The following is a 22633-nucleotide window of genomic DNA, read 5'->3' on the forward strand; positions in this document are numbered from 1 at the left end:
GGGCTCAACGGGACCCTCACGGGCCAATCCTACAAGATGTCTGACCCAGCCACACGGAAGCTGATGGAGGAGTGGCAGTACTTCTACCCCATGGTGCTGAAGAAGAAAGAAGGCATGAAAGAGGAGGAGGAGCTGGGCTATGACAACGATTTCCCCGTGGCAGTCGAAGTCATTGTTGGTGAGTTTCAATATTTTCCTCCTCGTGATTTGGGGGGGGATCTAATTAATCAAAACCAGCCATTATAATTTTCCTATATTCTCTTGTAGCTCTCTTGACACTGGAACATCTGACTAGTTATCTTGCCTCAAGCTTTTGTAGTCCCTGTATCCCACATGCTATTATTCACAGTACTGAGCTGCTTGTCTCAGCTCAGTCCTGGTTGCAGAGGGTTAGATGTGTATTAGGATGAAAATTCCTTGGTTTTTTTTGATATTTCACATAAGTTTTGTCAAATTGACGTTGGAAACAAGTGGCTGAGAATTCTGAATATGATCAGTTGTGTTTAAGACTCTTGGTTTTCCCTCCCTCTCTCCGCAGGTGGTGTGAGGATGGTGTATCCTTCAGCCTTTGTTCTCATCTCCCAGAGTGACATCCCCGTGTCACAGAGCGCTGCCAGTGCCGGAGGCCACGTAAATGTGGGACAGCAGGGGCTGGGAAGCGTGAAGGATCCTGCCAGTACCTGTGGGATGCCACTCACTCCCCCCACCTCTCCGGAGCAGGCTGTTCTGGGTGAGCACTGAGCCTGGGGCAGGGAGGGGGGGTGTGAACAGGGGCACATGAAAGGCAGGCAGGGGACTGAAAGTTAGGGGAGAACTTTCGCTGTAGCCAAGGCTTAAAACTCCCCCAAAGAAGACACACCTTTAAACCAGGCTTGAGAATTCAGTTAAGCTCCATTTTCTGTAAGTGCATCATCCTTGTCCAGTGGTGCAAAGAGAGACTGGATTCTGACAGTGGTTTAGGCAGAATTTGCCAGTTTATGAAGTGTTGCTGTCCTTGTTGGGAGAGTGTTGATTCTTTGTGGCACAAGAACACAGTGAATTTCCCCTTGGAGAGGGGGAATTTAGGTTTGATACTGGGAAGAAATTCTTCCCTGTGAGAGTGGTGGGGCCCTGGCACAGGTTGCCCAGAGAAGCTGTGGCTGCCCCTGGATCCCTGGAAGTGCCCAAGGCCAGGCTGGATAAACTTGGAGCAACCTGGGCTGGTGGAAGGTGTCTCTGCCCATGGCAGGGGGTGGAACTGGATGGGCTTTAAGGTCCTTCCAACCCAAACCTTTCTGTGATTCTGTGCAAGAGTAGGTAGCTCTTTTTATAAAGAACTAGAAAATCAGCACTTAACTAAGCACTTATGTTGGTATAATAAAAATTTGCAAATACTAGCTGCTCTTTTTGCCCAACACAGCTGAGTTTTGATTAAAGGCCATTGGAAAGGACTTCCTAAGCCTCTGGAATGGTTAAGAAGGAGCTGGGCTTCCCAAAGGAGGTCTGGCATGGGCTGGCATCATGTGCAGATGGCACATGGAGTCCTCCATGGCAGATCCATGTTTGGTGGGCACACAGTGTGTCCCTTTCCATGGATTTCCAGTAGTTCTGATCTCGGCAGCCGTCCAAGTGCTTGGCATGTAGGGTGCTAAGTCCTTAATATCTCATCTGCTTGAAGTGTATGTGTGTATCCTGTGCCTCCTCAGACATGAGAATGAACATCAACCCTGGAATACAGGCAGGGCCTTAAGATGATCAGTGGTTCTCAGTGTGGTTATGCTGTGACCAATTCAGAACTGCAATTTCAAATGAGAGCTCAGGAACAGAGGTGTCAAACATCTGTTTGAGTGCAAACTTCTGAGATAATAAAGAAGAAAATAGCTGACATAGAAAAAAGAAATCATGTGATTTTTTTTTAATTTCCTTTGCAGACTATGTTTTGAAGGTATTTTTACAACTAATTTTTTTTTTCTGTGTAGATTATCTTCTGAACTTGCTCTTTACAGACTTCCCATTGTAACAGAATTACAAGGTAGTTGAGGTTGTCCCAGGACATTGTCCACTCAGGTTTTGAGTATCTCCAAGGACAGAAACTCCACAGCCTCTCTGGGCAGCCTGTTCCAGTGGCTTCCACCTTCACAGGAGACAGTTTAAATGGAATTCCTGGTGTTTCAGTTGATGCCCATCCCCTCTTACCCTTTCACTGGATGCCACTGGTTATATCCTCTCTATTCTCCCTGTCAGGTGTTTGTGTACATTGATACAATTCCTCCCCCAGCTCTCTCAACCCTTGAATCTTGATGCAAAGCCAAAGAAAAACAGTGACTGTTGACTTCACTGCCATGGAAAAACATGTCTGGATTCACCATGAATGGTGCCTGCAGATGAAGACAAAGTATTTAATATTTACTGCTAATAATGCAGAATGTGAGGTGTAAATTCACTTGGAATAGTGTTTTCTTCAGGGGAATTGGTAGATAAAATAAGCAAAAAGCTAATTAGTAACAAACTGAAGCAAGACAATCAACTTTTAAATAAGTCTCTATTCAAGTACTGATGCATGTTTAATGTGCTATTGTATTTTTCAATTTTTCAACTTGTACAATATCACAAGGGGGATTCTCTTGCTGAATATTTATAAACTATCAGTTATATAAAAGTGTTCTTGTTGTCCAATCTGGCAGTCACAGCTTCTGTTTGATCTCTGCTATTGTTTGAGGGCAATATGAATTCCTATCACAGGGGTGCCTCTCCAGCAAGCAGTGAAAGGATCCCTTTATTTTATATCAAAAACCATTTTAAAGGACATTGAAAAACTGGAGAAATGGATTGGAAAAAACGTGCCACACAGTCCAGCAAATGGAATAAATAAACTGGGTTAGCCTGAGGCACGTGAATAACACTTCAGTTCTGCCCAGTACCAGTTGAAATGTGGGTTTAGTGTCGTGTCCAGTTGGGAAAAGATGGAAAGAATTGAGGTTGTTTAGTCTAGAAAAGCAGGATTTGAAGGAGAGGTGGTGTAACAGCCTTCAGAGAATCAAAGAGGAGGCTTTTCTCTGCAACCAGTATGTAATGAACCTAAACTGGAGCACAGCAAAACTAGGTTGAACAGGAGGGAAAACTTGCTCTGAGGAAGGATGATGAAGTGTTGGAATAAATTGGCTGTTGGGAGGCTACAGAAGTCCCATCAGCCGAGGAGTGGTGGATTTTGGGGGGTTTGATGGGGGAATTTTCTGTGTTTGTTTTTAGGGAACAGGTTAGTCAAATATATTAATCCAGCTTTGAGGCAGGGAATGGACTAAATCATCTCTTCAGGTCTCTTTTAACTGTATTTTCCCATCATACTTTTCTTTATTTTCCTCCTGCTATTGCCATGTATGGTGCACCTGGGATTCTATAGCAGAGTACAGGATGTTTGTTTATATGCACATTATGTTTGTCTTTATACACACATTCCTTCCCCCCTTTGCCAGAGGAGGATGGATTTGTTAATTCTGGAGTTTCTACCCGGGTTTTTGATCCCCTGTCAAGTTCCCAATGTTACAGAACATTTAAATCTGAGGGAAATACATGGTTACAGCCACAAGCCTCAGCAAGTCCAGGGTTTTAGGGGCTTGACTTTGCAGGAAGATAACCAAAGAAGGTCTAACTGGAGAAATAAGTCTATAACATGAAGAGTCAAAGAAGATACAGGGTTGGGCAGCTTGTGCACAGCTTTTAAAAGCTGTGTTTTGCCAGTCAGCTGATGGAGAGGAGCAGGATGCCCGTGTGGCTGCAGGGATGAGCAGCAGCGAGTCCCCTCAGCCCTTGCATTGCGTCAGGCAGGAGGACAAAGTGTTCTGTGCACTGAGCTGACCTTGTTAAAATGCAGCACATCCTTCCCGGCTCCTCCAGCCCAGACGGAGCCAAAGCTCCCTCTGCTGCTGCAGCTCGGGCTTGGCAGGGTGGGGGTGCTGGAGTTCAGGGATCCAAACAAAAACATGGCACGGGAGGAGAAGAAACGTCTGCTCGTGCAATCCCTGGAATGGCTTCTGCAGCACAGGCAGGGAGAAGGGAAGGGCAGAGAATAAGCCAAGAGTTTTCAGGCTCTCAGCGTGTTGGGGTGATATCTTTGTTATCTCTTTGATAATCAACACAGATGCCACGTACTGAGAGCCTCACATCTGTGTTAATAATGTGTATTGTAGGTACTGATGATCAGCTGTAAGAATTTCTGTGCTTCTCAGCTGTAAAACTTTAGCAGAGCAGGTTTGGATTCTGGTATCTCAATTCAAGCATGTTATAAAGAAACAGCAGAGTCCCAGAGTGGGTTGGGTTGGGAGGGACATGAAAGCCCGTCCTGTCCCACCCCCTGCCATGGGCAGGGACACCTTCCACTAGCCCAGGTTGCTCCAAGTTTATCCAACCTGCCTTGGACACTTCCAGGGATCCAGGGGCAGCCACAGCTTCTCTGGGCAACCTGGGCCAGGGCCTCACCACCCTCACAGCCAGGAATTCCTTCCCAATCTCCCATCTAACCCTGCCCTCTGGCAGTGGGAAGCCATTCCCTGTGTCCTGTCCCTCCATCCCTTGTCCCCAGTCCCTCTCCAGCTCTCCTGGAGCCCCTTTAGACCCCAAAAGGGGCTCTCAGCTCTCCCTGGAGCCTTCTCTTGTCCAGGTGAACCCCCCCAGCTCTCCCAGCCTGGCTCCAGAGCAGAGATCACACTAATCCTTTCTTTTTTTCAATGAGGTTTTATGTTGAGTATAAAGAACTGATTTGCTTTGGAATAGTTTACATAAATGATTAGTTTTCTCTAATAGATGCTTTTAGAACCATTTATACTATAGTAAATTTAATCTTTAAACAACTCACCAAAGACTATATAAATTTTAGTTTAACACCCAGAATTATTGTGAAAAAACTCTGTCTGCACTATTTCTTAGTGATTCTATCCAGGGCTTTAGGGGCTATCTAAAATACCTCCATTTATTATAAATAAATATATATATGTGTGTATATATATATGTATTATATAAATAAATAAAAATAGATGTATAATATACAGAGCATATTGCATCACATGGGGTGCAGTGTTGCCCATGTACCTGATAAAACCTTGTGCCATATTTGTTACCTCAAATTGCTTTGAAATGTGTTTTGTGAGGGTGCTTTGAGCATTCCCTGGTGAGTGTGAGCACCCTGACAAGGGACTGCCAGGAAACAACATCCCCTGTGCCTGTGAAGAACAGCTTTGACATGACTGCTTTGTTTCTGTTGCAGGAGAAAGTGGCTGCTCTCAGAGCAGCCTCAGCCACTCAGCTGTGCAGGAGGGCACAGTCAGTGTCCACAGTCCAAAGAAATCAAGCAAGATTACTCCAAAATTCCACAACCGAATGGTTCACCGTGTCTGGAAGGAATGCATCCTCAACAGGGCACAGTCCAAGTCAGTCCTCATGGCTTTACTCATTTTTATGACAGAATATACAGTTAAAATCATATATTATGGCTTTATTCCTCACAGAAATTTTTGCCACCACTCAAAACTGATGATACTGAGCAGCATCATAGAGGAAATTTGTCCCTGTGCTCAGCTGAGAACTCCTGACCCTTCCTGTTGTGTGTCCTTGAGGCTGCACATCTCTGAGATGTGCCTTCAGCTGGGTGCTCTCAGGTTGCAGTTTCTGCCTCCAGTTGTAGTTACTGCAGAACAAATAGTATATATTTGATATTTAAGGCTCTAAGGGCAATATTTGTAAAGCTTTACATTAAGTGAGCTGGACTAAAATTTCAGTTGGCAAGGATATGGTAAATTGATGTTGGTATCAGAGGCCTTTTTACTGGAGATTTGAAGTAAATCACGGCACAGTGTGCCCTGAAATCTTTATTTTTCCCTTTTCCCTGCGATTTCCTCGTTGGATAAGTCAGAAGAGTTTCCAGGTTCGGTTTATATTGCTTGCCCTTTGCTTTTTGTGCTCAGACTCCAGACAGAGCTGTCTGATGCAGAGCTGGGACCTTCCTCCCACAGAAATCAAACCACAACTTCTAAGGAGTAGTACAGGGATCTACCACCTGTTTCAAAGGTCAAGGAATTTCTTTGAGGGCAACAAAGTGAATTTCTGCATGTGCTGCATTTATAAGGTTTCGTTTTACAAAAGGTGATGATTACTAAAATAATTTTCTCTCTCTCAGGAGGAATCAAATTACAACTGCAAATTTGGAAGAGGAAGTTCCTAACAATACTGTTTCATGGGATTTTGTGGATCCAGTCCAAAGAGTCAGTTGTTCTTGTTCCAGGTGAGCTTTGAGGAGAATAAGCATTTGGAAGAACCCCGTTTAGTTCAGAGGGACACTTAGAGAAGGGAGTTATGTTTTAGCTGAGACAAGAGGAAATTCTAGTATCAAAACTGTGATCATCACTCCTGTTTGGGTGATTAATATGCATGTCATACCACTGTCACTTACAGGAGTCAGTTCAAGTGGAAAAATTATCATCTCAAGTCTAGGATCACTCCAACTGTTCTCATTCCTAATGAACTCATCCTTCAGGCTTTTCAGAGCTTTAACCTCTGGAGTGGTTAAGGCTTGTGAATGAAGAGGGGCACTGGCTGTTTCTGAGCATCCTGATTAAGGGATAGTGCTACTGTCCCTGTTTGGAGGAAGGGTGGAAAACCATCTCTAGTCAATCTACCATGACCCCGAAAATCATCCAGGAGGATATTAAACCTTTGCAGCCTCTGTCATCCACTGTCAGTTGATCAAAGAGAAACCACAGCTCACTTACACAAACACTCGAGGAGTTTATTCAATTATGTCATCTTTGATGGGTGCTTAAAATTCCAGTGCTCCTCAGTGAGGAAAGGCAAACCAGCACCACCACCCTTAAAACTATCAGAGAGATGTTACAGGGCTGGAAAAAAACCCCACAGTTTCCAGCCAAATAGTCCTGTGAAACTGCTTCTACTGAAATCCTTAATTCCCATCCACTTATAAGACAGGTCATAAAAGCCTCTCTACCAAAAGAAGTTGTTCCTTAAGTTCTTTGTGTGACAGAGATGAAGGGGTTGTGCCTCACGTGAGGGCAGAGTGTTCAGCCTGGAGGCTCCGTGCTGGATGCCCAAAGGTTGCTTTTCTGCAGCCCTTTACCCCTGGTTACCTGGTGCTTGTGTTTACACACTCAGGAGTGCAGAATAGGTGGATGTTTTGTCAGAATGCCAAGTGTTTCCTGTGGAAAACTGAGGTCCAGCTTGGCCTGGAAAGCGTGGGGAATCAATAATGGGCAGTGGAAGCCTGATTCTGTCTTCTCATCCCTCCAGTGGTACCTGCATCCTGCTGGAGTCAGTAAACAAGGCAGGTGGCAGATGAAAATATTGTCCTTAAAATGAAGGCAGTACCTGATTTCCAACAGCAGTAAATATTTCCTGGGTAGCTGCAGACACTGGACAGCTGCTGTCACACAGATCCTGTTTGAGTCATTGCCGTGCCCGTCCCCTGTGCTGTGTAAATGTCAAGAGATGATCTTAAATCTGGAGTCTGCAAGGGCTCTGTGGTGCTCAGCATCAAATTCCACCTTTTGTGGACCCGGCTGGGTGTGTGAAGAGCAGAATGTCTGGAATCATCCTCTGCAGCCGGTGAAAATCCGGGGAATGATGGAGAATTAAGGCAATGAAATGTTACAGGAACACGCTTAAGGCAAATGTGCAGTTACCAGGGCCTCAGCTCCACGTTGGGGTGATTGCACCACAGCCCATCTGTGTCCTGGGAACAGCCAAGGCGCAGGGGAGAGCCAGGACAGCCCCACCCTGCAGGGATGGCTGCAGGGCAGAGGGGCAGCAAGCACAGGGTGGTTTTGGTCCCTTGGACAGGGCTGGGTTTCTCCCATCTAATCCTCTTCACTTGCGATCACAGACTTTATCTCCGTGGGTTAAAACCTTATTATGTGATCTGAAACGTTTTTTGTTGTCCTGTTGTTTGTAGAACAGGGATGGAGTGATTTATTTCGAAACGATATTTAATTTTAAACAGGTTTCAGTGTTGAGCACAACACATCTTTTGATTTCTGCTTAGGTTAATAAAACCAAATAAACAACTAAACAAAAAAAAAACCAAACAAAACCAAATCTCAACAACAAAAAAAGAACAATAAAAGTATGGACAGAGTTACAACAGAGTCCCTGTTGTAACATCTTCAGAGAACATCATCAGTATGATGAAAATACTGTTTAGCAGCACCTGGAACACTGAAATTCAGTCCTGTGCTTCCCAGTCTCAAAGATACTGGGTACAAATTGAAAAAAAAGCCATATTAAAATATGAAGCCAGTAATAAGATTGTCTTTTTTTTTTGTTTGAATATTTTAAAATATTTATTAATACTTTCTTCATCAGGTAGAAAGTGCTTTACTTTGTTGTGGGTTTGGTTTGGTTTTGGACTGGAGTTGTGCTTATCTTCCCTTACCTGATGTGGAGGAGGAAGTGGATTTGAGTCTGTGAACATTCCCAATCCAATCCAGAGGGAGCCAGGAGCAGGGCTGGAGCTCCACAGCAGTCCCAGTTTGAAAGGCTGACCTGCTTTATGGCAATGAAAGCAACAGCAACTTGGAATTTTTTAGTTAATTACCTTCCAGCTGAGCTGGTTTGTACATGAGCTCTTTCCCTTGAATGCTGTTTTCTGGAGATTCTCCCTTTCCATTTATGGGTCAGAGGAGCTGCAGCCGAGCTGGTCCTGCCCGAGGGACCATCCCGGGCTCTGTTAAAACAGCGGGATCAGACGGGAGATTTCTCGGTGCTGTTGCTTGGCTTTGGTTTTCCACTGAGCTCAGGTGACTGTCCAGACCAGCAGTGAGTTGTCTCTGCCTCTCTTTCAGGCACAAGGTGATGAAGCAGCGCTGTGCCGCCGGCTCCAGCCGTCCCCCCACGATAAACCCGCCCGGATTCGGCGTGGGAGCCGCGGCAGCCTCGGCACTGCCCCCTCCTGCCTCCTCAAAGCACAAAACCACCGAGAGGCAGGAGAAAGCAGAGAAACTGCAAAAGAGGCCCATGATGCCCTTTCACCACCGGCCCTCTGTGACTGAAGAGCTATGCATGGAGCAGGACACGCCGGGGCAGAAACTGGGATTGGCCGGGATGGAGCCCTCCTTGGACGTCCCGAATCCCAGGAAATACGAGAAGCCGCTCTCTCTACCTGCTAGAAATCCAAGCAAGCAAATTAATATGAATCCTATGGATTCACCCCGTTCCCCCACTTCCCCTCTGCCCCCTACTCTGAGCCCCCAGCCCCGAGGGCAGGAAGCAGAGAGCCTGGACCCCCCCTCTGTCCCCGTGAACCCAGCACTCTACGGCAGCGGGCTGGAGCTGCAGCCCCTGCCCAGCCTGGATGACAGGACAGTCCTGGTGGGCCAGAGGTTACCTCTGATGGCAGAGGTCAGTGAGACAGCCTTGTACTGTGGCACAGCCCCCAGCAGTGAGGCTGGGGACGTGTGGAGGACCTACAGTGTCCCCTCCAGCGACGACGGCGAGTTCCGGCCGCCAGAGCTGCCCTGTGACAGGTATGACAGCAAGATGGAAGTGAACCCCGACAGCACTGCACTGAAAAGGTGAGAGGGCAGGGGGTCTGCGAGCTCTAGTCATGACCAAAGTCTGGTTTATTGACACTGAGATGAGTGGAGGGCTCCACTGCACCCCCACAGACACTGAGGTGAGGGCTGGCACTTCCATGGGCAGCTCCTGTGGCAGGATGACTTCCTTTACCATGTCTGGCTTGCTGCTGGACATTATAAGAACTGACAAATTTTTGTTGTGACCTACACCAGGGAATTGGAAGAAATGTTAAGAGTTCTCTTGTGTTTTTTTATTATTTAACAAAACAAAATACACATTGAGATGTGCAACCTTCAGCTGCAGAAGGGCTTGGTTTGGAGTGAAATTGTGATTCTTCAGTGGGGTTTGTCCAGCTGTGTGGGGTTAAAATTGCACTGTGCCACACCTTCTGTGAGTAGTAACTGTTCCTTCAGTATGGAATAATTCTGCCTTTTGTAACCCCACTTTGAATTTGGTGGGAGCTTTGCTGGGTAACTTCAGTCTCTGGAGGATGGAAACTCAAAGCCCCAACAGCCCCTATGGGGCAAAGAGCAAATCTCCTGTAAATACACTTCAGCAAAATTACAGTTAACACACATTGATTGCCTCAGTGAAGACCATGAACAACTACATTTTAAGGAATTTTTAACTGTCTCCTTCTATTTTTATTTTTATATAAACAGATTATCTTTTATGCAAAGGAAGTTATTTGTTTATAACTTTAATGGGAGAATTTAAATTTATTTTATGCCAACCTAAAAATTACTCCTGCATTCTGACAGTGCATTTAAAAAATGCACCAGAGAGAGTAGTTAGTGAATATGTGTAAGCAAAAATTAACTGAGGAAGAGTTTTTGAGTTATAAGAACACTGGTTTTGGCAGTTACAGTGGAGTTTGTTGTATTTCTAAGTGTCTTCATTTATATAGTGACAACATTAATTCTTCTTTCATTGTCCTAAAGTAGGTTTTAAACAGTAAAATATTTAATGCTAAATGTAGCCAAGTACCTCTTTTATTTGAGGAAAACCCCATCTTTCTGCTGGATGAAAGGGGAAGGAGTGAGCTGTGGGACAGCTGCAGCCCTCGGGAGCTGGTTTGTGCTGGCTGTCAAAGGTGTGTTGGTTTTGTTTCACGGGGCCTTTGCTGGTTTGTTTTCCCTCCCAGGCTCTTGGCACAGCCCAACAAACGGTTCAAAATCCTGGAAGAGCAGAAGCTGGCACAGCCCCTGAATTACCTGGAGCCTTTGCCTCTGCTGCAGCAGCCTGGGGAGGGCTGGGGGGACACCAGTGACCCCTACACCTTTGAGGATGGGGACATCAAGTACAGCTTCACCGTCAACAAAAAGTGCAAACTTGGGGCCGAGAAAGATCCTTCGAAGAAGACCAAGGTAGTGTGTGAATGCAGAGTCCTTGGCACTGCTCTTCTCACTGGGGGGGTGGTGTGGCACAACATTCACTCCACAGCTCTCTGGGGGACACAGACTGTTCCACAGGTCAAAATCAGAGAGGTGTTGGGTTGTTGTGTTTCTTTCCTGCACCAGCACTGGGAAAAATTAATTTAATTGTGGTATTTTTTAACTGGTATTTGCTGCATATATACATACTTTTATTTGTATTTTTTTTAATATATATATAAAACTATAAATTTATATCTATATTTATATAGATATTCAGCAGGCCAAGCTGAATATATATATATAGATAGATACATACATACATATATATTTAGCTTGGCCAGCTGAATATCTGTATGATATGAATGCAATATATATCTATATGATAGATATATAAGATAGATAGATAGATAGATATTCAGCTTGGCCAGCAGTAAGTTCCAGATTTAAGCTAAGAATTAAAAGATTTTGAGCCTTCTGAAAGGTGTTTTTTCTGGAGAATTTGAGATGGTTAATTCCCTGTACTGGCTGTCAGGGCTAATTCCATGTACGTGGAATCCTTTGTAAGTCATGCACAGTGTTATTCCACGTTTTTCCTGTGTATGTAAACAGCAGACAGCTGTGTTCTTCTCCCTTCTTAAGTTTTTTTTTGCTCCTCAAAACATATAGTTTAGAGCTCTTGAGTTTGGCTTGACATAGGAGAGCAGTTGTTCTTACGTAAGATAATATCCATTAAAAACTCTTGGCTTTTCTTTTTTTTTGTGCAGCCAGAAGATGGAATTGGTGCCAAGGAAATCCCCCCAACGGGACATTCCACACCAGTTCCTGATGGAAAAGATGCCATGTCCATTTTCAGTTCTGCCCCTAAGGCTGGTGAGTAACAGCTCTTGGATTGGCTCTGCAAAGCAAAAACAGTCAGTCAGTGCTCTGCAGTAACATCTGGAAGGAAAAATCACACCCTGAACTTCTGACTGCAACATGAGAGCTGTAGGCAGCTCCTGAGATGGAAAAGATTTTGCTTGTCTGTTTTATAATAACACAATTATATGTGATTTTAGAATATTAAGTGAGCAGCAGCTCCCTTCATCCTTCAGGGGTTGCTTTGCACTTCCCTGCAAGGCTGTTCCTGGGCTCCAGAGGGGCCCCAGTGCTTTTTGCTTGTCTCCTGGGGGAGTACAATTGGGAAAAGGTGTTTGTGTGTCCCTGTGCTCCCATTTTCCCTGTGTCTCCCCCTCTCCCTGTGGCAGACACCCGGCAGGACGGCGCTGCCGGCCGAGGGGGCTCCGGGAGCCTCACCCAGGTGACGGATCTGGCTCCATCCCTGCACGACCTGGACAACATCTTTGACAATTCAGATGAAGATGAGCTTGGGGTAAGTCCCTGCAGGACTGGGTGTTCTGTAGGACAACAAAAAGCAGGAGGAGGAGCAGGATGGAATTCTGGTGGGGAGCGATTATCCCTAATAGATAAGGGAGAGAGTTTCCAGGTAGGCAGGCTTGGATTTTGGCTGGGAAGAATTGCTGGCAAAGAGAGGACTCATTTCAGGAGATCCCTCAAAGAGAGAGAAATCATCAGGGTGTGTAATTCAGGAATTTCAGGAGCTCACTCAGGGAACACCAAAGCTCGTGTTGTCTGACAGTTGTCTGTCAGTATTCTGTGTGTGAGAAATGTGGAAAAGATCCAGGTTTCATCCACTGGTGATTTGTTGTTTTACCTCCTCTGAGAACCTGCCCAAAGACAAATTCAGCCTCACAGAATTTCAGTAACTCTCTAAAGCCACTTTTCTTTCTATTCCTGGACAACAATAGTTGCTGTGTGTTAGGAAATACAAAAGGCAAAGCATATTTATATCCATTATGAAGGGAAAAAATGCCAGGAAAGGCAAAGATTTAAATAGTTGCTGTCTTCATAATAAACTAATATACCCATAATGATACAGAAGGGGATCCTAAACTGACTGCTGGTAGATAATAGTGTTTAAAAGTCTAATGTCTTGTTGCTGGCAGGACTTTGGAAGTGCAGCAATTTACTTTCTGTGGTTCCACACAAGCTCCACTTCAGATGTCACAGTTAATTTGCAAATCTCCAGGAGGACTGTCCTGTGAAAATAAAAAATCACTCTCTTCTGTGAGGTTGGCCCTAATGCTCTTCCTGTCTTGGAACTTGCATGTGTTGGGCTTACTCTGTGCCATATTCCCATTATTGTCTTGGAGTGACCCAGCCATGAAAAGGTGTGGAGTAGTCACGAGCATTTCAAGCTCAGGGTTCATGATAACATTTTCAATACAGTTTGTGTGTATATAGAAATATGTGCCTATATATATGTATCAAAATATGGAGAATGTACAGACAGGCAAATATTTCAGAGCCTTTGGTGTTGTTCTGGTGTTGAAAGAGGGGAAAAAGAAATCCAGGCTCCTTGGGGGGAGTAGAAAGGTTTCTTTCCTGGGAAATCACACTGGGAGAGGCTTCAGAATTTCTAATACTTTCTGATTTTGGTAGTTGGCATTTCTCTGGAGGTGAAAAGGAAATTTAAGGAAATGTATTTGTGTTTGAGGAGGAAGGTGAGACTTTCTGGTGTAACACTAATGAAGCAAATTACAAATTAATTAGCGGCGAGGAGGAAGAAGGTTCGATTTTTTGAGGCTGCTATAGAAGTAAAAAAGAAGCACCTGTTTTCTGTCCTGTGCAGTGGCGTTCGGGGAGGTTTCAGGATGTCTGACACTCTGTGAGTTTGGTGGTTTGGATGTTTGATGGTGTGCTTTCCCTGCTCCCAGGCCGTGTCCCCAGCCCTTCGCTCCTCCAAGCTGCCGCCGGCGGGGTCCGAGGAGCGGCCGGTGGGCAAGGACGGCAGGACGGCAGTTCCATACCCCCCCAGTGAGTACCAGCCCCTCCCCGAGCTCTGTGTGCCCTCCACAGCCCCTCCCCGAGCTCTGTGTGCCCTCCACAGCCCCTCACACCCCTGGCATGGCCCTTCCCAGGACTTGGGGTGTGCTGTGTGCTGTAATTAGCGCTGTTGGAGCGGGTGTTAATGAGCACGGGGGTGACACAGACATGGATTCTCAATGTCCCTGCTGAGATCTGAGATCTTTTCCATTGTCTGGGACTGGAAGGATGGGAAGGGTTTGTCACAAGTCTTCATCTGGAAGCCAGCCCCTCTGTTCTCAGCTCAGTGTTTAATTTTGGGCACTTACACCATTTCCATGTCCCTGTTTATGTATAAATCTTTCTTCTAGTTTAAGGAGCGTTTGGACAACGCTCTGAAGGACAGGGTGGGACTGTTGGGGTGTCCTGGGCAGGGCCAGGAGCTGGACTGGTTGATCCCTGTGGGTCCTTTCTAACTCAGCATATTCTGTGATTAACAAAATCAAAGAATATAAACCTGTAACTTACCAAGTGGCCATTGTGGTGCAACCTGTCTTGGAAGAAAATTGCACTGAGCATTTGACAAATTAAAAGTAAAATTGCCTTCAGGGTTTAATCTGGAAGTGCATGATGAAAATCACAGGACGAGGTTCTGGCTGGAGGCACGTTGGAGACCTTTGCAGAGAGCTGTGGGAGGGATGCAGGCACAGCACATGGACAGGGAAGGCTATGGCAGTGCAGGGAGCTTAGACATTACATTTGGTATGCTGAGATTGTATGAAATGCAGATTAGAACAACAGGGCTTTTTTGTAAGCACTGTGCCAGCAATGATTGGGAATGAGAACTGTTACTCTGAGGGTGGAGTCAGCTGGGGTCAGGCTCTTCTCCCAGGTAAGGAGTGACTGGAAGAGGGGACACAGCCTCAAGCTGTGCCAGGGGAGGTTTAGGTTGGATATTAGGGAAAATTTCCTCACTGAAAGGGCTGCCCAGCCCTGGGACAGCTTCCCAGGACAGGGGTGGAGTCCCCATCCCTGGGGGGATTTAAAAATCCATGTGAATGTGGCATTTGGGGACACAGGTCAGTGGTGGCCTTGGCAGTGCTGGGGAACAGTTGGACTCGATGATCTTAGAGGTCTTTTCCAACCAAAACAATTCTATAATTGTATTCATTTAGATTGGACTTCTCTTGAGATGAAAGAGAAATGTGTCTGTGTGAGAGGAGGAAGGTGAGAATTTTTGGTGTAACACTAACGAATCAAATTACAAATTACTTAGTGGTGAGGAGGAAGAAGGTTTGATTTTTGTGGCTGCTACAAGCAGAAATCCAATCTCTCTGCAAATCATTCTTTAATGCCTTCTCATTAACTTCAGCTGGTAATGAGAACAAATTGAGGTGAAGAAAAAAAATCAGTCTGAGGGAGATGAGTCAGAGTTTTATGGACCCATAAAAGCTGTGCTGATTTACTCAAATGTAGAAGTCTGAAGTATACAGAGATTGGATTTTGACAGGTTTAGTTGATCCATAGCTTTTTAAAATATGCAAAGCTTTTTCAAGCATGACACACATGAAAATGAGCGATGAGAGCTGCCTGTTGCTGTAGGGTTGGGGGACTTTTTGTAATTAAACTTTTTTATGAATCTGCACTGCAGAGTTTTGCTAAGTGGATTGAGCTGGAGGTGAGAAAATGATGCAGTGAGGAGCTGTGTGAGGGAAGTCAGAATTACACTGCACTGGTGTTTGTAGCTGTGGCCTTGACACCAGCAGTGGAGGCACAGCAGTGTCTGTGGGGAGCTGAAATGCCTTGTCCAGCATCATAAATTCCTGCTGACCACCTTTCATTTCACCCTTCCTTCCTGTCCCTCTGCAATGCCTAACACATACCTGTTAAAAAACAGAGGTAGGCAATCCAGCTGCCATCCTGAAGATTATATTCCATACTGGCACTGGGTGGAAAAGAGCTTTTTCCATTCTACTGAACCTGTTTTCAGTGGTTTATCCTGGATCAGGACAAGAATAAGGCCTTGGAAATTCAAAGACTGAGAAAGTGGGGAAATAAAAGAGAAGGGGCTGAATGGGAATAATTCACAGCCCATTATTTACTCTGCTGCTCCAGGCTGTGAAGGACTTTGGGTCCAACTTTGACAGTTAAGACCAAAAGAAGTCCATTTTGAGGGGATCTCACCTGTTGGAGTTGTTGCTCTCAAACAGCCTGGCAGTGTCACCTCTGGGCACAAAAGCATCAAATGCAGGTTTAGCTCTGTTAGGGCAGAGTGGAGACACATCCTGGGGCTGCAGGAATTCCTACACATATTCATACACATTATAAATAATTCTAATCCTATCACTTATTTCTGCCCTTTGCAGTTAGTTTTTGAGTACAGCTTGGGTTTCCACAACACAGTGTTTACCAGTCAGAAATCCCTCTATAACCTTTAGGCTGCAAATATTGTTGAATACAAGAATATCCTGTCAGCTTGGGTGTGGAAGTGGGATTGGGATTTAGTCTGTCAGAAGAGGAGTTTCAGAAGGGATACCTGTGGGAATTCACCCTTCCCTGATCTCAGTGGTTCACCAGAGGGATGGTTCTGTCCAGAGAGGATCTGCCCTAATTCCAGTCAGGAGAATACAGCATTTACTCTGAATTTCACACAGAATGAATGTGGAAGGAAACAGAATGGAGCCAGGGAGAACATAAAGGTCTTTGCTGTGATTTGTCTTCAATTGCATAGAGCATTTCTGCTGGGGTTGGTTGTTTTGCTTAAAGAGAAAAATGGGCAGTGGATGATTCCATTGCTCTCATTTCCTGAGAAGTAATTGAGGGATTTTCCTGACTTAGTGTCCTGTGGTACAAAATGATAATTTTGTGGTTTCCTTTGACACTTGGCACTTTGGAGTCTGGTTCTTCAGCAAAACTGCCCATGTTTGTGCAGCAACAGGGGTCGTGTTGCCATGGACCAAATGAGGCTGCAGTGAGTGTAGGAGAGGAGAAAGGCAGCTCAGTGCACCCTAATCCCAAAGGCCTCCTGATTTAGGGCTGGTGTCAGCCCTGGAAGAGGGAAGAAACCACTGTGTGACTCCTTAGAAACAGCTGCTGGGTGAACTTTGCTTTAATGTCAGTTCAACTCTTCTGTTCAGAGGTATTAATTTATTGCTGCCAAACTGTACATGGAATTTGTGTGTCTACCAGTTCATTCTTTCTGCTGCACAACAAACTTGCAAAATATCCCCAGGAATTGCTGGAATTTCTCCCTAGGAGTTTTATCTAGGTTTATGCTGCTCTCAGAACTCCGTAAGTCTGTAGAACCTTTGCTGGGTTTTAACTGATGGAATAAGAGCTAGCATTGGGTTGGTCTCTTCTGTTTTATTGAATTTCCTTGGGAATTGGTAATTTAATAGCTAACAGTGTGTTATTCCATCATCTTTAGCTGTGGCAGATCTCCAAAGGATGTTCCCAACACCACCTTCTTTAGAACAGCACCCTGCCTTCTCCCCAGTGATGAGTTACAAAGACGGAATAAGCTCAGAGACTGTGACCACCCTGGGCATGATGGAGAGTCCTATGGTCAGCATGGTCCCAACACAGCTTGCTGAGTTCAAAATGGAGGTGGAAGACGGGTTAGGTAGCCCCAAACCTGAAGAAATCAAGGTAACACACCAAAACTGTGGTATTTTTATAAGCTCATCTATGTATGCTTTGATTTCTAGAAACAAGTCACATGCAGTGTGTGTAGCCCACTAAAAATGTGAGCTAGACCCATATAAAGTCTGTAACAGGGGAAAAAAAAATTCTTCTCTGGTAAAAGAGCTTTATAATCATGTCCCTGATTTTAACCATGGGCATTTTTCTTGTGGTGATTTTATGTCTGTGATGTTTTGGGGCGTGCTCAGCAAACAAACAATATTGTCTGTGAAATGAGCCCCGTGCCCAGCAGAAAGATTGTACATGTATGAAAAAAACCACCACCCCTGTGCCTCAGTGGCTGTTAAAGGATTTGTCTCCTCAGATAATTTCTCTGTAGCACCTTTGCCCTGTCACCCTCCCTGCTGGGGACCCAGCTGGGATAAAGTGGTACCCTTTTCCTTCCAAAATGTTCCTTTCTTGGTCAGGGATGAAACTCTCTGAGAAAGCCCAGGGGTTGAACTTGCTGTGTTTCTTCTTCTTCAGCTGATGTTACTTCCCAAGTTTTGAGGCCAGGTGGGCCCATTGTTACCTGACTTTCTGTGTGACACAGGTCAGGGGATGTCACACAGTTCCTCCTCTCTGAGTAAAGGGCTGTTTGGGAGTGGGGACTCTGCTGGTTCTCCCCTCCCAGATGTGCCCATTGTTCCACAGCATCCCAGGAAGGGCCTCAGCATCAGCACTGGGTGAACATGGATTGTGTGTCATTGTTCCCTCAGAGGGTAGGAGGAGGATAAAACCATTCAGCCTGTGTGTGTCCTGCATTCCTGAACTCCAGGGGCCAGTTTTTGTCACTCGGATCAGAAGGTGTCATTGCCATATTTCCATATTTCCATGCACAGAGCCTGAGGGGCTTTCCATTCAAAAACTCACATTTTGTGTAGAGATGCACATCACCTTGTTTCTTTGGACACAGGGAATAAAATGGGGATGCCCACTGTAAAACTCTGACTTCCTGGTGTCCCCAACCCTTGATTTTATAGCCTAATTCTTCTCCTTCAGGGCCACCCTGTCCCTCATCTGCCACAGCCCATTCCTTCTCTTTCAGTAGAGAGAACACCTTCTCTCCCCAGAACACCTCTCCCCTGGTTTTTGTGCTCCTGGGAATGCTGGAATTAACTGGAGGCTGAGTTTTAAGGGACTGGGACAGGGATGCACTTGCAGTTGCATGGGCAAGAAGTGGGTGTGTGTTGATGTGAGAATCCTGGTAGGCCCCTTTATTTAGGATAAATGATGTAGTCAGCTGGGAATTGGTACATCTTCCTACCTGGCAGGGATAGAATCCCTCAGACTGCAAGGGAAGCACTGGCAAACCACAGGGGGACTTCTTCCCCTGGAGCTTTTGGGTTTTGGAGGCACATGGAGCAAAGGCACCTCCTCCTGGCTGTGCTGCAGGACAGCTGGGCTGTCACCATGTCCAGTCCATGTCTCTGCCTGTTTCTGTACCTTTAGAGAAGTTTGAAATAAGATTTTTGTAAGGTTTGGGAGACTTTGCCACAGACCTTACTGGTTTTTCTCCTCTGCTCATGCAGTGAACTATTTGCTTGAGAACAGGATAACTTGGGCCTGCAGAGGAAACCTGTATTGGAATTTGTTGAGCTGGAAGGTTTTGAGTGGGAGCAGATTTTAGGGCATCATTGATACTGAAGATATTTTAATCTCCCTCACAACCATTGTAGGAGTATTAAAATACACCTTTTAATTCTGCCTGAGAAGATTTCTCAGTGCACAGCTGACTTGCTTTTGAGTGTGTCACCCCTGCTCATACCCACCAGTGAGGGAAATTGGCACTAAACCCATTGCTGGTCATGTTGAGAACGTGGCAGTAGATTCCTTGTGCTGAATATTCAGCAGCTGGAGATAAAAATCCACACATTCCTCATCTCTCAGTGCTTCTTGACAAGGTACAAGGGAAAAATGCAAAGAAATAAGGAGATGTCAAATGCTGTTACTGTTTTAATACTGATTTTTACTTTGCAGTAGTGCCTCAAAAGGACTGGTTCTGTTCTGAAAGAGGCTTGGAATAGCTCTGGAAACACTGGCTGAAGTTCTTGTCATTGCTCTCTGCAAGCAAAAGTGGCAGTCAGTAAAAGCCCAGCTTGACTGAACTTCATTTATGGTTAATCTTATACTTGCTAGATTGCTTAGATATTTGTATTTAACACTCTATTTAGATTTAATAATTGGCATGTGCCAAGTGTCCACTGTTCTTACTAAAATTCTGTGAATCCCCATTGTGGGGTTATTCAGAGGCTGCCTCAAGGCACCTCAGGTTTCTTCACACTGTGACTCATTGTCAGGACAGAAGTCATGCAAAGATCAATCTTTCAAGTGCCTAAATTAGGTGCTTAAAGTCAGGTAGTGTGAAAATTTCACAGTGTTTCAGACAGAGCTTGTCTTAAATGAGCCTGCTGGAGTCGTGAACCTCCTGCCAGGAAGTTGTGCAGCATCCCGGGATAACAGGGAGCCTCAGCTGAGCTTCCTTGGAGGAGCTGCTCTGGAATGTTTTGTGGAATGAATAAATATCCTTAACTTGAGGGGGAAAAAAAAAGCAGTTGTAGAGGGTTGAAACAGTACAATGGGTTTCAGTTTAAACATCTGAATGCCAACCTGACCGTGTGTTTGTAACCGATGTCGCTTTGGCGTTTCAGGACTTTTCGTACGTGCACAAAGTTCCATCATTTCAACCTTTCGTGGGCTCCTCCCTGTTTGCTCCACTGAAGATCCTGCCCAGCCAGTGCCTCCTACCCCTGAAGATCCCAGACACCTGCATCTTCAGGCCTTCGTGGGCTGTTCCTCCCAAAATCGAGCAGCTCCCTCTGCCGCCCGCAGCCACTTTCATCAGAGACGGCTACAAGTGAGTGCAGCCCCTGCCTAAAAATGACTCCTGAATTGCAATGGCTGTCTGTGTTAACAGAGCTTTCACCTGCAAAAGTAGCTGAAACCTTTTAGATTTATTGTTGTCTGAGATCAAGGCAGTTCTGATCTCAGGAAGGTGTGATTTAAACCCAGCCTTTGGCAGTCAGGGGTGTTGCAGTGTCCACTGCACCCTCAGTGCTTCTAAAGAACAGGGACATGCAGGAATTAACTGCAGTCTCTTGATACAGGAAAATACTGTGATTTAGCATAAACCAGAAGTGTTAGGGAATAAAATGACTGCACTGAGCCTTTCATGTCTGTCCCTTCCCATCTCCAGCCCAGTCAGGCTGCCTTCTGGTCGCTACTTCTGTGTGAGTTTGAGCTCCAGGCAGATGATCTCTGCTCCTGGTGAGTCCAGTTTGCCTCCTGAGGGCTCTGAAGATGCTGAGAAGGGCTGTGAGAGCTCCTCTTGTGAGCTCCTGTGTGTTCCCTGAGTGGGTGATCTGGGACAGGTCTGTGTCCTGTCCTGTGCTGTCCTGCCCTCTTTGATACCAAAAGAAGAGATGCCAAGTACAAGAGTGGTGTGACCTGTAAGGAAACACTGACATTAATTTTCAAGGCTTGTATTCCTCACTCAGTTCTCAGAAATGAGCAGTGTTTATGGAGGAAATTCATTGCTGGAGGTTTTGAAAGCTAAGCAAGAATTTGCACCATTAAATTAATAAAACCCCTTAAAAGGCAGAATAATAGTACAAAGCTCTCCTGCTGCACTGCTTCATTTCTGGAGGAAGTAGTCTGTATCTTTAAATCAGTCTGTAAATCCTTTAAATCAGTCCTTTTCCAGCCCCAAAGGATCCTTCAGTGCTCTCAAAAGAATTGCAAAGAAGAAATTGTAAACCCTTGATACAGTGCCTGGGGAGCAATTTAATTCTCAGGTTTGTTCATAATAGTAACTGATGCACCGGGCCTGAGCTGGTTATTAATTTCAGGTATTTGTTGGGGAAAAAACCCCTTTCATTTTCAATCTAATCCAATTAGAGTGAGGATTATTACTGCAGGCTTCCCACAGAGTGGTGATTGCCAATCAAGGTTTCTAGGTCACCTTTTCTTATTAGTCTGAGGCATTCTGTGCTTCAGCTCCACAGCTCCTTCAGCCCTGGTTCATTATTTTTCCCTTTCCTGCTTTGAGTTGGACTCACATCAGCTCAAGGTAATAAAATGATTGTAAGGAATAAAGTCCTCACTGTTTTCCTTTTCAAGTCATTAATGATATGTGAGCATTCAAAGGATGGTCCTCTTCAGTAATACACTGTGAGAGCAGATAAACATGGAGAAATCCTGTTTCCCCTTCTTCATCCAGGGACTCACTGAGTCCTCACATGCTTCCCTTGCCCTAATATGGAATGAACACATGGCAAGAGGAGTGAGCAGCTTAGTGCTGACCTGGAAAAGGGAAGAGTCAGGATCATCTTTGTTTGGCCCCATATCTCCTGTGTCTTGATAGGAGTCACTGCAGTGGAGGAGGGATCCCGTGGGAATGTACCAACTGTTCTGTGGTCGCTTGAATTTGGCAGAAAAGAACAAAACAGAGTCATAAAAGCCAGCCAGGAATGGAGATGATCCAGAGATACAACTCTGAGGTTTACAGGACTAAGAGTTTGTAATGGAACGTGTCCCTTTGGGCTGTGGGCTGTGTAATCCCAAAGGAGAGTTTGAATTTATAGCCTGGGACATGGTGGTACCAGCTGTGTGTCACTGGGAGTGGTGTCCTGTATCAGCACCACAGCACAGCTTGTGGCAGCTATTTAAAGGGGTGATTCTTAAAACAGAGTAACGTTTGGATGCCTCTGAAATACTCTCTTCATTTCCACTCATCTGTGTATCTCTTCACGGATAATAATGTTTAAAATAACAACTGCAGTTCTTTCTCTTTTCCCTAAAAGATTTACAAACAATCTAAATCTTAACTTGATATTTTATCTAGAGATTGTTCTCAAGAGCATTTGAGTTTTAGGCCATGGGAATAATCTTTGAGAGGGTGAAGTGCCTGAGATGATACCTGTTATCATAATAATAGGATAGAGTGGTGTTCGTGGTGAGAATTACAAGTTGTGTTGAGAGACAGGAGTCAAGGTGGTGGGCAGAGTGTTCTTTGCTACTTTTCAACGAGTCACTTCAGTTTCCACCATCTCCCTGTGTTTAAAAGTGAGTTTTGGCCAAATCAGTCTCCACAACTGACCAGTTTTTGTTTAAAAGTGGGTTTTGACTGAATCAGTCTCCACAACCGACCAGTTGGTGAT

The 22633-nt window shown here is 45.1% G+C and overlaps 1 protein-coding gene across 1 annotated transcript in view; it reads left to right on the forward strand.

Moving 5' to 3' along the window:
- Positions 1 to 22633, forward strand: part of MED13L (mediator complex subunit 13 like) — a 174648-nt gene that overhangs the window by 127965 nt on the left and 24050 nt on the right. The window contains exons 6-16 of the mRNA XM_027661474.1: positions 1 to 178; positions 539 to 730; positions 5240 to 5402; positions 6149 to 6253; positions 8823 to 9551; positions 10700 to 10922; positions 11696 to 11801; positions 12176 to 12300; positions 13706 to 13805; positions 17221 to 17441; positions 20126 to 20331. The exon at positions 1 to 178 is cut by the window's left edge and continues 12 nt beyond it. Of these exons, the coding sequence (XP_027517275.1) occupies positions 1 to 178; positions 539 to 730; positions 5240 to 5402; positions 6149 to 6253; positions 8823 to 9551; positions 10700 to 10922; positions 11696 to 11801; positions 12176 to 12300; positions 13706 to 13805; positions 17221 to 17441; positions 20126 to 20331 (2348 nt within the window). The remainder of the gene's footprint in view (positions 179 to 538; positions 731 to 5239; positions 5403 to 6148; positions 6254 to 8822; positions 9552 to 10699; positions 10923 to 11695; positions 11802 to 12175; positions 12301 to 13705; positions 13806 to 17220; positions 17442 to 20125; positions 20332 to 22633) is intronic.

This window comes from Corapipo altera, unplaced genomic scaffold, assembly GCF_003945725.1.
Source record: "Corapipo altera isolate COAL_440 unplaced genomic scaffold, ASM394572v1 150, whole genome shotgun sequence".
Lineage (NCBI taxonomy): Eukaryota > Metazoa > Chordata > Aves > Passeriformes > Pipridae > Corapipo > Corapipo altera.